This window comes from Pyricularia grisea (genome assembly GCF_004355905.1).
Source record: "Pyricularia grisea strain NI907 chromosome Unknown Pyricularia_grisea_NI907_Scaffold_1, whole genome shotgun sequence".
NCBI lineage: Eukaryota > Fungi > Ascomycota > Sordariomycetes > Magnaporthales > Pyriculariaceae > Pyricularia > Pyricularia grisea.
In genome coordinates, this window is record NW_022156716.1 from 3,145,430 (window position 1) to 3,160,175 (window position 14,746).

A 14,746-nucleotide genomic window follows, 5' to 3' on the forward strand; every position below is an offset into this window, starting at 1 on the left:
AATAACATTTGTTCACCCAAAACCCACAGAATAATACCTTTAAGAAATTGGACCGAACCCATCAACACTTTAACTTGACAAAATGAGTCCCCAAGACTCGTCGAGACAAGCAGGGCGACACCGGGAAGCCGGATCCCGCAAGCACCACAAGAGGAAATCAAGCTCGAATCCGCATCGCCACTCCAGGACAGACGAAAGCGGCTCCAGTAATGGGCGACCGCTGTCGATTGATGCTTTGGCGAGACTCAACGAGGTGAACGCAGTACGGTCACCCCGACACCAGAGCAGAGACCGGGACAGGGAACGCGACAGAGATGGTACTCGGGACAGGGAGAGATACAGGCAACGGGAAGAAGACAGAGAGTACGAGCGGGCGAGGGTCCGTGACTATGAACGTAGTCGCGATCAACGTCGCGAGAGGGATTCAAGGACGAGGAGACCCGAACGGGCCGAATACAAAGAGGTCGACAGGTTAGAAGACGCGCACAGGTCGAAGAAGGACAAGAAGCGGAAGAAACGTGTCGTCAGTGGTGCAGCCCTTGAAGAGGGGCGGGGCAAGGATCTGAGAGGATTGAGGGGAGGTGGTCACAGCAGTATCGACAGTCTGGAAAAGGAACCACTGCAGCCGAAGAAGCAGCCAAGATGGAAGAACAAGAAATTCTTATGCTGTGAGTATCCTTACCACTACTGTAGTGGCCGGAGCCATCGATGAAGTCGGGTGGTATATGCTGACTGAACGGGCTGTAATCATCTTTAGTGGTCGGTCTTGGAATCGGTATTGTCCTTCTCATTCTCATCATCGCAGTAGCTGTGGTCGTCAGCAAGCAAAACAACAACTCCAACTCTTCCGACCCCAAGTCAAATCTAAAGGATATCGATCGAAATAGCATTCCTTCCGGCGCACCATCCTACCTCAATCCGTTCGAGTGGCAGGACACCAAAGACTTCAACCTCACCTACACGGATCAGACAGTTGGTGATCTACCCGTCATGGGTCTCTTCAGTAGCTGGGATGATTCAAAACAGGCCAATGACAACGTACCGCCTCTCAACAAGCCCTGGGGCTCGTATGCTTCTCGCCCGGCGCGAGGAGTGAACCTTGGAGGGTGGTTATCCATCGAGCCGTTCATCACGGCTGATTTGTACGACTGGGATCAGAGGACTGGGGTCATCGATGAATGGACTCTGTGCACCAGGTTGGGGACGGCATGCCCGGCATTTTTGGAGAAGCACTACTCTTCATTTGTCAACGAGCAAACTTTCAAGGACATCCAAGCAGCAGGCCTCGACCATATCCGCATACCCTTCAGCTACTGGGCTGTTCAGACGTACGACGGCGACCCTTATGTTTTCCGCACCTCGTGGCGCTACCTGCTGAGGGCCATCGAGTGGGCAAGGAAGTACGGACTCCGCATCAATCTTGATCTCCACGGTCTACCGGGCAGCCAGAATGGGTGGAACCACAGCGGGAGACAAGGAGAAATCGGGTGGCTGAACGGAACGGATGGTGCACTGAACGCACAGCGGTCCCTCGACATACACGATCGGTTGTCCAAGTTCTTTGCCCAGGACCGCTACCGCAACATCATCACGCATTATGGTCTGGCTAACGAGCCCAAGATGACCGCTTTGAAGGCTCAGGACGTGGTGGACTGGACAGCCAAGGCGTATGACTTGGTGCGGAAGAATGGTATCAAGGATGCCATTGTGGTCTTTGGTGACGGCTTCATGGGGCTGTACAAATGGCAAGGCCAACTCACCGGTTACGGCAACGGACTCGCATTGGACGTGCATCAGTATGTCATTTTCAACTCGGATCAGATTGTATACAACCACACGCGCAAGATCGAGTATGCTTGCGATGGTTGGACAAAGCAGACACAAGAGAGTATGAATACAGCCACTGGATTTGGCCCTACTCTGGTTGCAGAGTGGTCGCAGGCAGATACAGACTGCGCCAAGCACCTAACAAACGTTGGATGTAAGTACCCGGCTGCCTTTAATTTTCTGATTACCCCCCCTTTTTTTTGGACAAAGTGTTTGTTACTTACTGGTGTGATATATTTCCCAACATGTAGGGGGCAACAGATGGACTGGGACATATCGCAGCGGTGACCCTTCATCCGAAGCCTTGACGCCGCGATGCCCAACGATGGATACCCGATGCGAGTGTGGAACGGCAAATGCAGACGCTTCGAAATACAGCGACGCATACAAGACCTTCTTGAGAACGTTTGCCGAAGCGCAGATGCACAGCTTTGAGAAAGGCTGGGGGTGGTTCTACTGGACCTGGGATGCTTCGCATGCGCAATGGAGCTACAAGAAGGGCCTCGCAGCCGGTATACTGCCTGCTAAGGCCTGGGACCGGTCGTTCAACTGCGACTTGGGGAACATTCCAAGCTTTTCTGGTCTAGCAGAGACCTTTTAAAGGTTATTGTTGTCTTTGTTTATTGTTTTTCTTGTTTTTTCTTGTTTTTCATTTGGGGGGGCGTTTCTGTATGGGGTTATTGTACTTTGGTTTTCCTTCTAGGGATATATTGTTGGATTGAGTGCTTTTGCACAATGAGGACGAGTATAAATGACTTTGTATATAGACATATGACTATTATTATATGTAGACGATTATTACATAGGTAGACAGTACAGGACAGGCACAGGCACAGGCTTGGAAGAAAGCTGATAATCAAGGCTTTGTTTTTTGTTTGGTTCATGTCATCTATGACTTAACGCCGTGTTAATTCCAGTTGCATAAAAGTACCTAACTTGCTAACGTATTTATTAATACCGGCTTTCCCTTGCCACTGGCTCCCCACCAAAACCACTAACTTGGTATAGCTTCTTTGTTCAAATGATACGTACTCCGTACTCCAGATGATCATTTACCATGGTTTACCTAGTCGAACCTGTACACTAGTTCTAGTCTAGGTTCGCGACCCGAGGGGGCGAACATTATTCCTTTGCTGACTGGAAATTCTAACCACTAAAACCCAAAATATGGATTTGATTTGGCTGGGATTACAAAATGCATGGCACGCAATTAAAACATAGGTCATCAGTAAGCACCCATTTTATGATTGGCGATGCGGCTTTAGTCCCCCTGCAGCTAACCTGGCGATGCTACTGCATCTTTGTACGCGACGTAATGACTTTGTGTCAAGAGTGTACTAAAAAGCATGTAGAGTGGTTCCCCCATCAAGGTAGGTTACCTAATTCTCTATAGTACATATATCTACAATGGTCAAGGTGAGTAATGTCATCGCGGGCTAACTCCGAAAAAAGAAGCGAATTCGGGAAGATATGGGTCCTATTGCGAATTTGTTTCATTTTCTTTTTTTTTTATCCTGTTCGCGCCCACAGTCTAACAGCCTATGGGTACATTGCCCCCCTCCTACGAGATAAGAATCTATAATGGGCCATTGCTGGTACGATGCCGGCAAACATTTAAAAACTCCATCACTTGGCAAGCTCCATCTTCTTGCATGATAGTCTTTTGCTACATTACCATCAGGACTACCCTTGTCTTGCCTTGTCTACTCTACACTACCATATCAGTCTTAATACATAATAGTCAAGTCATCTCAGATTGTTACGTATTTGCCAGACCAGCTAGAGAGTTAAGACACCTTCATAATTATGGCTTCGCACGACGTGGAAAAGGGGTCCCTCCACGACACAGGGGAAAGCCCTAGGTCGACCGAGGCTGGCAACCGTGACTATCACGTCGACGATGGTACTAAATCAGAGCACCAGACCTTTGCACCCATACGGACCACGCGGCCCGAAACTGCGGCCAATCAAGGGGCCTTATATAGGCCTCAGTCGGCGTCGTCCAGGTCTATGACGCGCACGCGTTCCAACAACGGATACGGCTGCGACGATGACGACGTCCACGGTGGCACGAATCTGTCCAGCGATGAGGGAGTCTCCGATCCGTACGAGGTCAAGTTTGACAAGGGAAATCTTGACCCTGATTGCCCGAGGAGTATGCCCAGTGCTAGAAAGTGGCTGATCGTATTCATAACCTCTTTTGGGAGTCTTTGCGTGTAAGTGTAAAACCTAGGCAAAAAAAAAAAAAAAGGGATCAGCTGCCTCCGCTGAGCGCGTTGGTGATGTGGTGATACCCTCCTATGTTCTGATTTCGGTCGCTTTCAGCCCATGCACCTCGTGACTGCACACACCTTGATTGTGTGGTGGGACGAAATCGCTACTCAGGGGTGTGTCACTCTCGTATGAGAGAGATGATGGGGTCAGCAGTCTGGATGTACCTAAGCAGCTTTGCTAACCTAGTTCGCGTACAGAACATGCGCCAGCTCTGTGTATACATCGACCTATGGGCAAATGAACGCCGAGTTTGGTTGCTCCAAGATCGTAGCCACGCTCGGCCTGTCAACCTTTGTCCTGGGCATCGCGATGGGGCCGGCATGGTCGCCCCTGAGCGAGTTCTACGGCCGGCGGCCTATATACCTCGCCTCCTTTGCCCTCTTCGCCATCTGGATCATCCCCTCGGCCGTGGCGCAAAACATCGAGACCATGATCATCGCCCGCTTCTTCCAGGGCCTGTCCGGAAGCGCCTTCCTCTCCGTCTCGGGCGGCACCGTTGGTGACCTGTTTGCCAGCGACGAGATGTCGGTCCCCATGTCGCTCTTCACCCTCGCGCCCTTTGTCGGCCCGAGCTTGGGACCGTTGATCGGAGGCTTCATCAACTTCAATGTATATTGGCGATGGACCCACTGGGTGCTTCTCATATGGGCGGCTGCTCTCTTCATCGCCCTCGCGGTCTTTGTGCCCGAGACCTTCCATCCGGTCATCCTGCGCAAGAAGGCCCAGAGACTCAGGAAGGAAACCGGCGACGAGAGGTATAAAGCACCCATTGAACGCGTGACCAAGTCCATCGCGAGCACCGTTGGTCACTCTCTGCTGCGGCCGTTTCAGCTGCTCATCTCGGAACCCATCTGCGTGGCTCTGGACGTCTACTCAGCCATCCTGCTGGGGATTTTGTATCTCTTCTTTGGTGCATTCCCCCTAGTGTTTGGTGTGAACCACGGCTTTAACCTGTGGCAGATTGGCCCAACCTTCCTCGGCCTGCTCGTCGGTATGTGTTTGGGCGTGGCGACAACCCCTTACTGGGAACGAGTGCGCCACCGCCTCATTGCCAAGCTCGAGAAGGAGACTGGTATCGATGGCATCAGCGAGCCCGAATTTCATCTGCCTCAAGTCATAGCCGGCGGCATAATAATCCCTATCGGACTCTTTTGGTTTGCCTGGACCACTTATCCCTCCATACACTGGATCGTCCCGATCATTGGTTCCGGTGTATTTGCTGTAGGGTACGTACCGCATTCTTTTCGGAGATCTTGTGTGACTCGTTTTGTTTCTTCCGTTAGTCGGCCTTTTTGAAGCAGAGAAGACAAAAAAAAAAGAGAGAGAGAGAAAAAGGCTTCTATGGGTGGTACCACCACCTCCCTGTGCAACACACCGGGGTTTCTTTTTTTTTTTTTTTTTTTAGGTTATGTCTGCACGCCCGCTTTTGTTTTGTTCGTTTGTGATTCTGGACAAGTTCGGCCATGCGGGTGTTTTTTTTCTTTCTTTAGTCATGACTTTGTCATCTAGAATCGCTGCGGTTTTCCCTCCTAATGAGCCCTTGTCGAAATTTGCTTACAGACCGAATGCAGCTAACCGCAAGTCTTGTTTGATTCTGCAGTAACATGTTGGTGTTCAAGGGTATATTCACATACCTGGTAAGCTAAATCACCCTGTCTGTCCTACACACCTCTTTTGCCCGGAATCACACGGTCATCGACTCCGGCTTGAGAGAATAATTACTCGGCAAAGACCACTAATCAACTTGCTCAAAAGGTCGATGCCTATTCAACCTATTCTGCCAGCGCCTTGGCCACAAACGTGTTTGTGCGATGTGCTTTTGCCGGTGAGTCCCCCTTCCCATATATTTCTAGATGCAACCTCGGCACACTGCAGAATAGACATGCTGACGGCTTTGAAACATCCTCTTTCAAGCTGCATTTCCCTTGTTCGGCATCGAAATGTATGATTCTTTGGGATATCAATGGGCCACGTCCGTACTGGCATTCCTGACGGTGGCGATGCTACCATTTCCTTTCATTTTCTACTACTACGGAAAGGCAATACGTAGCAAGAGTCGATATGCAACCAAGTCATGATCCAAGGGCGATCAGGGTTTAGAAAGCGTAAAAAAAGTATACGGAGTAAAAAGGGGGTGGTTGAAGGAATAAAAGCGTCTTAGAACTGTCTTACTATAATACCAACATAAATATCATTACTGACATAACTGGCGAAATCAGTCGGGTGGTGGTGCCAGTCGACCACCTAGTCTAGAACTAGTTTGCAATCAGTTAGCATTCTATCTGTGACAGCCAACAATGGCGGCATTCAGGGCCGATGAGGCTGACTGCATTGGCAGATATCAGTGTAGTAAAGATTGATGGGTGATATTGGTCAGAATAACTCCGTTCAGTGTTACCTGAGTAAACTTCCTGGACAGGTTTGAGATGTACGTATGGCACGCCTGTCATAAGCTGCCGTGTTGCTGGATGACAGTGAGTCCCCACGAGTTGTTCAAGATTTTTTCCTCTCTTGTTTCGTGATCTTCTTTCACAGAGGACGAATCAGAAGCTTCAAATCAAGGTCATGATCCATTTGAATGTGCAGGTACGGTCTGAAAAAAGAAACCTAGCAACGCCAGCACACAGCTGCAGATGATCGGCTGTTACTTCGTAATAAGTGATTTTAAAAGCGATAGCATTACCACACCGGTATATTTGAGAAATAGAGGTTGAAGGAGGGTCGCGGCTGGCCATGGTTGGTGCATTGATGCCAGGGATTGACGCTGCATCAGAGGCAGAGTAACCCATAACAAAAATGATCATATCGCCTAAGTACCTAGGCAGGCAGGCAAAACAACACAACTGTGGTCGAGAGCGGCAAGAGCGGCTTCAGGGGGGTCTAAAGCACGCAACTGCAGGTTGGTACGGAGGACTCCGTAAGTCGTTTCCGGAGGATGCCTCTCAGTTCCCCGGGCACACCATCAAGTCGTCAGAGCGGTAGGATTGCATGGCTAGCCCCTCCTCTAGAGCGTTCACTCAGGCTGTAACATCCATGACAGCACGGCCGCCGGAGATAGATGCAAGTGATCAACCAAGGCAAGGTAGGTAGGTAGGTAGGTATAGCGGGGACTGCCGTTTCTCAACACGTCAGTCGTCACTTTTGAAGCGGGTAGGGCAAAAGTGGCTTTCTTTCTGCTTCCGACTGATGTAAATCTAATCTGCGACAATCGAAATCGATCTCGGGACCGGAGACCTGGGATGTGATATGTGATAGAATTGCTCAAGGGGGTGAGTGAGAGGTGGGTGGGAGGGAAGAGACCAAAGAAAACAACGTGAGTGTTGCTGCCAAAAGCGTCTTTGCAAGTAATTGTTGGTTTCTGTCTTGGTGGGTAACACCCAGCGTCTTGTTCCGGAGACTCGAAAAATAGTCATCGGTGGGCTCCGATACATGAAATCCAGAAAGCTCCCATGCAGGATCTTGGGTACTACATACCTTGACAATGGAGCATAGAGTACAGTACATGCACCAACAATTAAAGAAAAACAGAAGTGGAATGGAAGAGAAGAAGCAAATGCTTTATCCTCCCATGCAAATAGCCGTCAACATGAGGTATTGAAGTCACCAATTCCCTCCACCATTGGTGAAAAAGAATTGGGTCGGACTCGCTGCAACGCAATGCAATGTGCCTGTCCTATCCATGTGCTGTCTTTTTGATTGTGATGACTTGCTTTTTATCGCCCAGTCTCGCGTCTGATAGGTAATACAGGTAACGGCTTACTCCAGTGAGAGATTGCCAAGATTTGCTGAGGGTATTAAATGAGAGATTTAGGCGCCTGTGTCGCTTCACCTACGTAGGTACATACATACAGCCCTTTGGAGAAAAAAAAAACTGAGTACTGTACGGAGTACGTACAGTACTCTGCAGATCTACTCAGCTCTAGACTCTAGTCCATGTCATTAACAAATTGGCAAAAGTATAGTACAGCATTGTAACGGTGAAAGATTAAAGTTGACCGGAAGTGCGGTTTTGCAGGTACCTTGCCCTGTTTGTGTGTCCATTATTTTGCGATGGGTGGGAGCAATGTCATCGTTTCATTGGATGATGTTCTCATTAAAACATATCCAAGTGGGGTCCCGTACCTCTGGACCTCTGAAGACCAGTCCCACTCGTGTATGAAGTACTACGGTACGTACATCGGCGCAAGAAAGCGGCATGAATGTGAGGTCTCCCAAGGCAAGCAGGGCCTCTGGCAGCTCTTTTCCCCGCTTGTGACATCCGTCATCTCTATCTTCAGCATGGATGGAGAACTTGCTGCATGGAGAATCTTGGTTTCTGTGGGTGGCCCATTGCGACGTCCGTTGAACACCCCGCATACCGCGAAGAAAAAAAAACCCAAATTTTTACGAGGTACCTAACTGGCGGGCCGCCTGTTGGAGTATCCATCAGACTGTGCATCAATTGTCGAATTAACAGTGACAGCAAACGCGGCGCATGACCGCGTCGGCACCCGGTCGTCAAAATTGCCAACGCATGGTACAAACGGTGGATTTCCAATTGACTGCCAAGAGGGTGCAGGTTCGGCAACATAGCACAGCTTTGTTTCCGAAGATACACGCATAAACGGCAGCCGCCCGTCGAGGAATGTCGAGTCCTGCATGCTTGTTTGCTTGATTTCTTGCTTGACCTGCCTTTTTGTTGATACACCCTACAAGTCAAAGTCGCGCTGATCGCAGCCGATCACGCGCGCAAGCTTACGCCTACAGTACTGACTGTACTTGACGCCACGAAGCGATACTCTCCTCGATTCGACAACCCCCGCTCCCATCGACAGGGACTCTTCTTAGCCAAGTTCGACCCCTCGCAGCCTCGCAAAAATCAGCCGCATACGGACCACTCCCTCCTATCTCGCCGAGCTGAGCCATAAGTCTGCAGCCTAGCACACATCGCGCCATTGGCGACCGCGGCAACCCCTCCGGTCTTCCTGGCCCTTGGAGGGTGGTATTCTGGTGTTTACCACTATTTCTTTCGGCCGCTGCGCAGTAAATCCAACCAGGGACCGGTAGGCTTGCCCGCGTGCTGATCGTGCGCTCAGAAGAGGCACAGACTCGCGGGTAGCTGCAGTTTGAATGCCATCCTATCAAGCCCCGCGGTCCGCCCTCGCAAGTGAACCTATTCTACAACCCTCCGAGAGTGGCATCGTCATCGACCGCCCCAGCCTGCTATCGTCCCCGCCCGACGCGAGGTTGTCCATCTTTAGCCGCCAGTCTGGAAATCCTAAGCTACTTACCTACCTTGCGACAGACCCTTGACCCTCGGTATAACACACCATCGACTCCTCGACGTGCCAAGCTGTTACACAGGATCTCAACTGGGACTGGACCGCGAGCCAATCCACGAGAATAGGGAGGGCAGGCTTTCCTCGAACTCTTGGAGCATATACCCCTGTCCAGGGAGAGAAGAGACCAAGAAAGTGCCATATTATCTCCTTTCTTACTTTTTTTTTTTTTTTTTATATTCGACCTCCTCTTCTTTGCAAGGTTGCATATCGCGCCGCCACGGTACTTCGACTAACCGGGACGCTGGGCCTACTACCTGAAATTGGGGCTGCGTGCCCTCACGCATGCTCATCGGCATCTACCTAATGATTTTGGATGTCACCTTAATTTGGAACCGTGTGATAAGGGATTGGCAACACTGCATGCGTATTTTCAGGGATATCATTTTTGGTTTTGTGTGCCTCGTTCAGGTTGAATCGCATACATCATTTCCGCCGCAGCGTCGTGTCAGCCCGTCGTGGAATTTCAGGTACCTAGTCGCTACCTAGGTGCAGTGCTCGACCGCATCCCAACATATTTTTGCGACGTGTACGGGAGGTATTTCGTGACCGGTCCGTCCAGGCGCAAAAAAAAGGTGTGGTTTCGCAAATCTACCAGCCAGCCATCTTTCATCAGGCCGCAACCCAGGTGTGAGAGTACCACCCACCCCAGGGTCTGCACCCATACCTGTCCCTGCGGGTTATCTACTGCCACGGGGCTGGTCATATATACGTCTACTCGCATATATATAGAGAGGCCTGTCGTACCTGGGACAACATGGCGGACGATCCTGAGCCCCACGAAGGTGAAGTCTCGGATGGCATGTCTGAGTACGACGAGCACGATTCTCACCTGAAAGACGAAGACGACAAAATGATGGACCACAAGATGTCCCCGGGTGCCAGCCAAGAGGGCGCCGCAGAGGTCAAGAAGAAGTACGACCCCAAGGACCCACATCGGCCGAGGCGAAAGAAGGCCCGGAGAGCTTGTTACGCCTGTCAAAGAGCCCACCTTACATGTGGTAAGTTTGTTATTAAACACCAGAGCTACTTCAGGAACCTATCTCCACGTGAATAACTTGCTGACGAGACTCTTTTACTGCTTGAAAGGCGACGAGCGTCCTTGTCAGAGATGTATAAAACGTGGCCTCGCTGAGGCTTGCCAAGACGGTGTGAGAAAGAAGGCCAAGTATCTTCACGATGCACCTCCTGAAGCACTTGGTCCTGTTCTTGGACCAAACTTCAACAACAGCAATACCCAATCGCGGACTCACCCTCATAGGCAACCTGCCAGCGTGGCCTCTGAAGCATCGTCATCAAATATTAGATCGACCTACTTCTCTCAACCAAGTGCCTCTTCAACTTATGGGGTATTTTCCCCAACAAGCCAGGTCACAACTCTTCCGGAGAACATATCTTATGCAGCTCAGCAGTCTCCTGTATCTCCCACATTTCAAAACCATCCTAGCGCGCCAATGGGTGGTTTAACAGTTCCACAAGTATCTGGTGACATATCCAACTTCTCTTCTGCATTTTTCGATCCTAGTAACCCGGCAATCTTCAATTTCAATCTAGAGGGTCTGAACTTTGGAAGTCAGTATGGTGCCATGGAGTTTAGTATGCTAGGTCACATGTCTTCTGGTGCTGCAGAAACGCCTCCCAGAGACCCCTCGATTTCGGCTCCCGGTGGCGGAGATATGACGTTTGGCCCCGGCATGTTCAACAACGGCGTCGGCTATGACAAGCTCTACGAAGGGAACAGCGGATTAGGCGGTCTCCTCGGGTTGGATCAGTCAAACGGCCCCTATTCTCAAGGCAATCTGAGCCACGGGCTTCCGCATGCCTACGCCATTGCTGCTGGTCCTAGCAGTCTTCAGAGTCCAAGCACTGAAAATAACAGTCCGCAGCCAGCAGTCAACTTGGATGGCTCCCCAACGCCTGTCAATTATACAGGCTCCGGGAACAGCTCGACCACGCAAGTCCCTGGCTCTACGCCAGGGGCGCGACCAAAGGCGAACTCAACGCCCGGTATAACCGCGAGGCTGAACGCACAGGCCGCTCTTGGGAAGCGGCACCGGGACTCGTCCCAAATCTATGAGAACGTCAAAGAACCATACATGTACGTTCGAGGCTTCCACAGACTCATTGCCTTGCTCCAACGGCGGTTGTCGGCGGGTAAAATTTCTCGTGTGGCCAAGTCTCTGGCGAGCATACGGCCGTCTTTCATAGCTTGCACACGCACACTGAGCAGGGCGGATCTCATATTCATGGAGAAGTCCTTTCAGCGCGCGCTGTTTGAGTATGAAGACTTTCTGCACCAGTCATCCTCCCCTGCGCTGATCTGTCGGCGCACAGGTGAGGTGGTGGCGGTGAACAAGGAGTTCACCGCGTTGACCGGGTGGAGGAAGAATATACTTCTTGGCAAAGAGCCCAATCTAAACTTGAATACAGGCACCAATATCGGGAGCACATCGGAGCCGGCAAGTGGGTCGGGGACTGGTCGCGGTGGTCTGTCGACGCCTCGCCTGCGAGCCGGGAGCTCGTCTGTGGCGGCCTCAGCTACGAGGGCAGATCAGCCAGCCATGACAGCGGACTCGTCGGCAAGAATTCCGGGTTTGGATTCTGGGCCTGAGCCACTGTTCATCGCCGAAATCATGGACGACGACAGCGTTATCCAGTTCTACGAAGATTTTGCCCAGCTGGCCTTCGAGAACAGCCGTGGAAGGGTTACCCGCAAAGGGCGATTGCTCAAATATCGTTCACCAGTCGCTCTTGACGAGCCTGGTGTGGGTGGCGCGCCGGCCAAGGCTGAGACGAGTCCGCAAGCGGTGCCAAGAAAGAGCATATTGAGCAATCGCGTGGCCCGGATTGATGGTGAGCATGGCATATCAAAAATAGAACGGGATGGTAAGGTGGAGTGCTGCTACACGTGGCATGTACGAAGGGATACGTTTGATATCCCTATGATGATTGTCATGAATGTAAGTGCTTCAATTACCCATCCTCCCTCAGTGGCTGGTACCCGGAGGCTGACATGCATGCTGCTGCTCAAGTTCCTTCCCTGCTATTATCCCAATCAAGAGCCGCATCAGTTAGCGGTATGAGAGGCTATTTTATGGGCTACTTTCACTAATCTAGAGAGAACCATGCTATGTCAGACGGTTGGTTATCGTATCAACGGTTACAAACCCAGCCAGCCATGACTTGTTTGTGCTAGGCGCAATCACCTTGTACATTCACTCTATTTCATTGTTTCATATACCTACACTCCCTGAGCTCTCTGTCGATTTTCACATCGGCCAACTGAAGGGCACTGAAGGGCTCAATCTGTTCATATTTCTTGGAACAAGCAGCAACAAAGGATACCCAAGCTTTTTTTCTTGTTCTTTCTTTTCCACGGGCGCATCGCACTTGGGGGCTTTTGCGGGGTACATTTTAACCTCACTCGTACATATCAGCGAATGAAAAGAATCCGAGCTTCTCATTATTTTGCGACGTGCCAAGCATGTTCCTATAAACTCAACTCATGCATGTGATAGCAACCACAGTGTCTTTACAGCTTGTAGCTTGCTTGTTCTAGTCGCTCGGGCTCTCGTTTGGCCTCACAAGCCAACTTCCATCGAGATCACCTTGCTTCTGGCTCAAATCGACGGCAGGATGCAGCAGCCCGCCCTGGGGCACCCAGGCCTTCCTGTCCAGACTCGTCCTGGCGACGTCGCAGTCCGTGTTGATGTCCTTGACGAGGGCCTCCAGGGAGTCGTAATTCTTCTCCTCGCGGATAAATCCCAGGATGAGCAGCCTCATGGGGGCGTCATAAAAGTCGGCCGTGAACTTGTGCAGGATGTGCACCTCGGCGGAACGCTCCGTGTTGTTGTAAAAGGGGTTGTAGCCGATGGACATGACCATGGGGAAGACTGTGTAGGGGGAGGAAGAGGAGGAAGGGGGGGTTGTGCCGGGTGGCGACGGGGACTCCGGGTGGGATGGGGGAAGCTGGAGGGATGCCCAGCCGTAGTAGACGCCCGAGGAGATTGAGGAGATCCAGGGGGTGATGGTGGCGTCGACAGGGAGGTTGGCTGTCGGGATGCCAAGCTAAAAAAAAATAAAAAATAAAAATTGATTTTCGGCGAGTTTGTGTGAGCGTCAAAGTTGAAGAAGAGAGAGAGGGTGAGCCGATACAAGGGGAAAAAAAAAAAAAAAAAAAAAAAAAAAAAAAAGGAAAAGACAGCTCCAAAGGGATCAGAGTAGGGAACCATATCAAGTGAGTAGAAATTTATTATTACCTCTTTTGATCCTCTGCCAAATCCAGATATGACTTTGCCTTCCATCTTGTATGGAAATGGTGACTCGGGACCCGAGTCCGGGCCCACGATGCTAGGTCGAGGGGTTGCCATCGTCGACGACTTGTTGGTGTTGGACTGACTGACTTGTCGCGATAAACCGTTATGGCGGGGTTTGTTTGCTGGTGGAGTTCCTATAGCTAGGTACGTAAGTAAGGTAGGTAGGTAGGTAGGTGGGTGGTTCGTTCCTTAGCTAGGTAGCTTGTTGATTTCAGAACGGGGAACAGTTGGCTTTGTTTTGCTGAACTATCTGAACATACTATGTATGATGATATGTTTGTTGTCTGAGCAAGTAGATTTCACGTGCAGAACTTGATCCGAATTTATTTGTTCGATTAAGGGGGCGGTACTTTATCCATTTCCCACGGTCAGCCGGCGATATGAGGCAAAGGCAATGTCACTCTTCGCCGGCAACGTCCGAAAGATGTGGGGCCAGTAAGCAGCGGCGATTCGCTATGCTCCGAATCCGATAGAAGGTTATCGATCGTGCCTTTTTGCTCAACCAGCCCTGCTACAGAACAGTCAACAAACAAAAAGAAGAAAAAACATTGACAAGTTATTGTTACGATACTACACAGACACACAAGCGTCGTCAACATCCACAATAGGCTTGACACTCAGACAGGTTAAACCATCGCAACAAATCTTCAGAACACATCTGATAAGTGCTATCGCATGCTCCATCATCCCCAGGTAGACACGTGCGAAACAAAGATGAGAGTAATCAATCAACTCATCTTACAAGCCTTAATGATGTCAACCTTCACCGCCCGTGGCACCTTATAAGGGACCACAAGATCCCTTGATATTGTGTTGCGCATCCAATGCGGTTGGTCCGGGCCGGTAAATCACTGTAAGCACTGCGGTAACCCAAGCCAAGCTCAGGCTAAAGGGGCAGGGCCTTTTATTACTTGTATTTCCATAATTGTTGATAGGAATAGAGTGATCGCTGCGATCGGTAAAAACGATATAACAAATAAACGGTATTTTCATGCATGCTAATTATCGTTT

General features: G+C 50.5%; 4 protein-coding genes across 4 annotated transcripts; 3 read left to right on the forward strand and 1 right to left on the reverse strand.

Annotated features, from left to right (window-relative positions):
• Window positions 1-82: 82 nt before the first annotated feature.
• PgNI_00930 (uncharacterized protein) lies at window positions 83-2,428 on the forward strand (the record flags this gene model as incomplete). Its single annotated transcript, XM_031121007.1, has 3 exons — window positions 83-668; window positions 758-1,981; window positions 2,079-2,428. The coding sequence occupies 3 exons, from the start codon at window positions 83-85 to the stop codon at window positions 2,426-2,428; spliced, it is 2,160 nt and encodes a 719-aa protein (XP_030987023.1).
• Window positions 2,429-3,351: 923 nt separating this feature from the next.
• Window positions 3,352-6,371, forward strand: PgNI_00931 (uncharacterized protein). The gene is made up of 5 exons (XM_031121008.1): window positions 3,352-4,043; window positions 4,299-5,327; window positions 5,702-5,738; window positions 5,857-5,926; window positions 6,016-6,371. Exons 1-5 carry the CDS (start codon window positions 3,634-3,636, stop codon window positions 6,177-6,179), a joined length of 1,710 nt encoding a protein of 569 aa, XP_030986856.1. The 5' UTR covers window positions 3,352-3,633; the 3' UTR covers window positions 6,180-6,371.
• A 3,795-nt stretch (window positions 6,372-10,166) lies between these two features.
• Window positions 10,167-13,678, forward strand: PgNI_00932 (uncharacterized protein). The gene is made up of 3 exons (XM_031121009.1): window positions 10,167-10,420; window positions 10,509-12,379; window positions 12,452-13,678. The coding sequence occupies exons 1-3, from the start codon at window positions 10,177-10,179 to the stop codon at window positions 12,500-12,502; spliced, it is 2,166 nt and encodes a 721-aa protein (XP_030987883.1). The 5' UTR covers window positions 10,167-10,176; the 3' UTR covers window positions 12,503-13,678.
• On the reverse strand, window positions 12,975-13,887 carry PgNI_00933 (uncharacterized protein; the record flags this gene model as incomplete). Its single annotated transcript, XM_031121010.1, has 2 exons — window positions 13,679-13,887; window positions 12,975-13,487 (listed from the first exon to the last, which is right to left on the reverse strand). Exons 1-2 carry the CDS (start codon window positions 13,787-13,789, stop codon window positions 12,975-12,977), a joined length of 624 nt encoding a protein of 207 aa, XP_030986854.1. The 5' UTR covers window positions 13,790-13,887.
• Window positions 13,888-14,746: the final 859 nt, after the last annotated feature.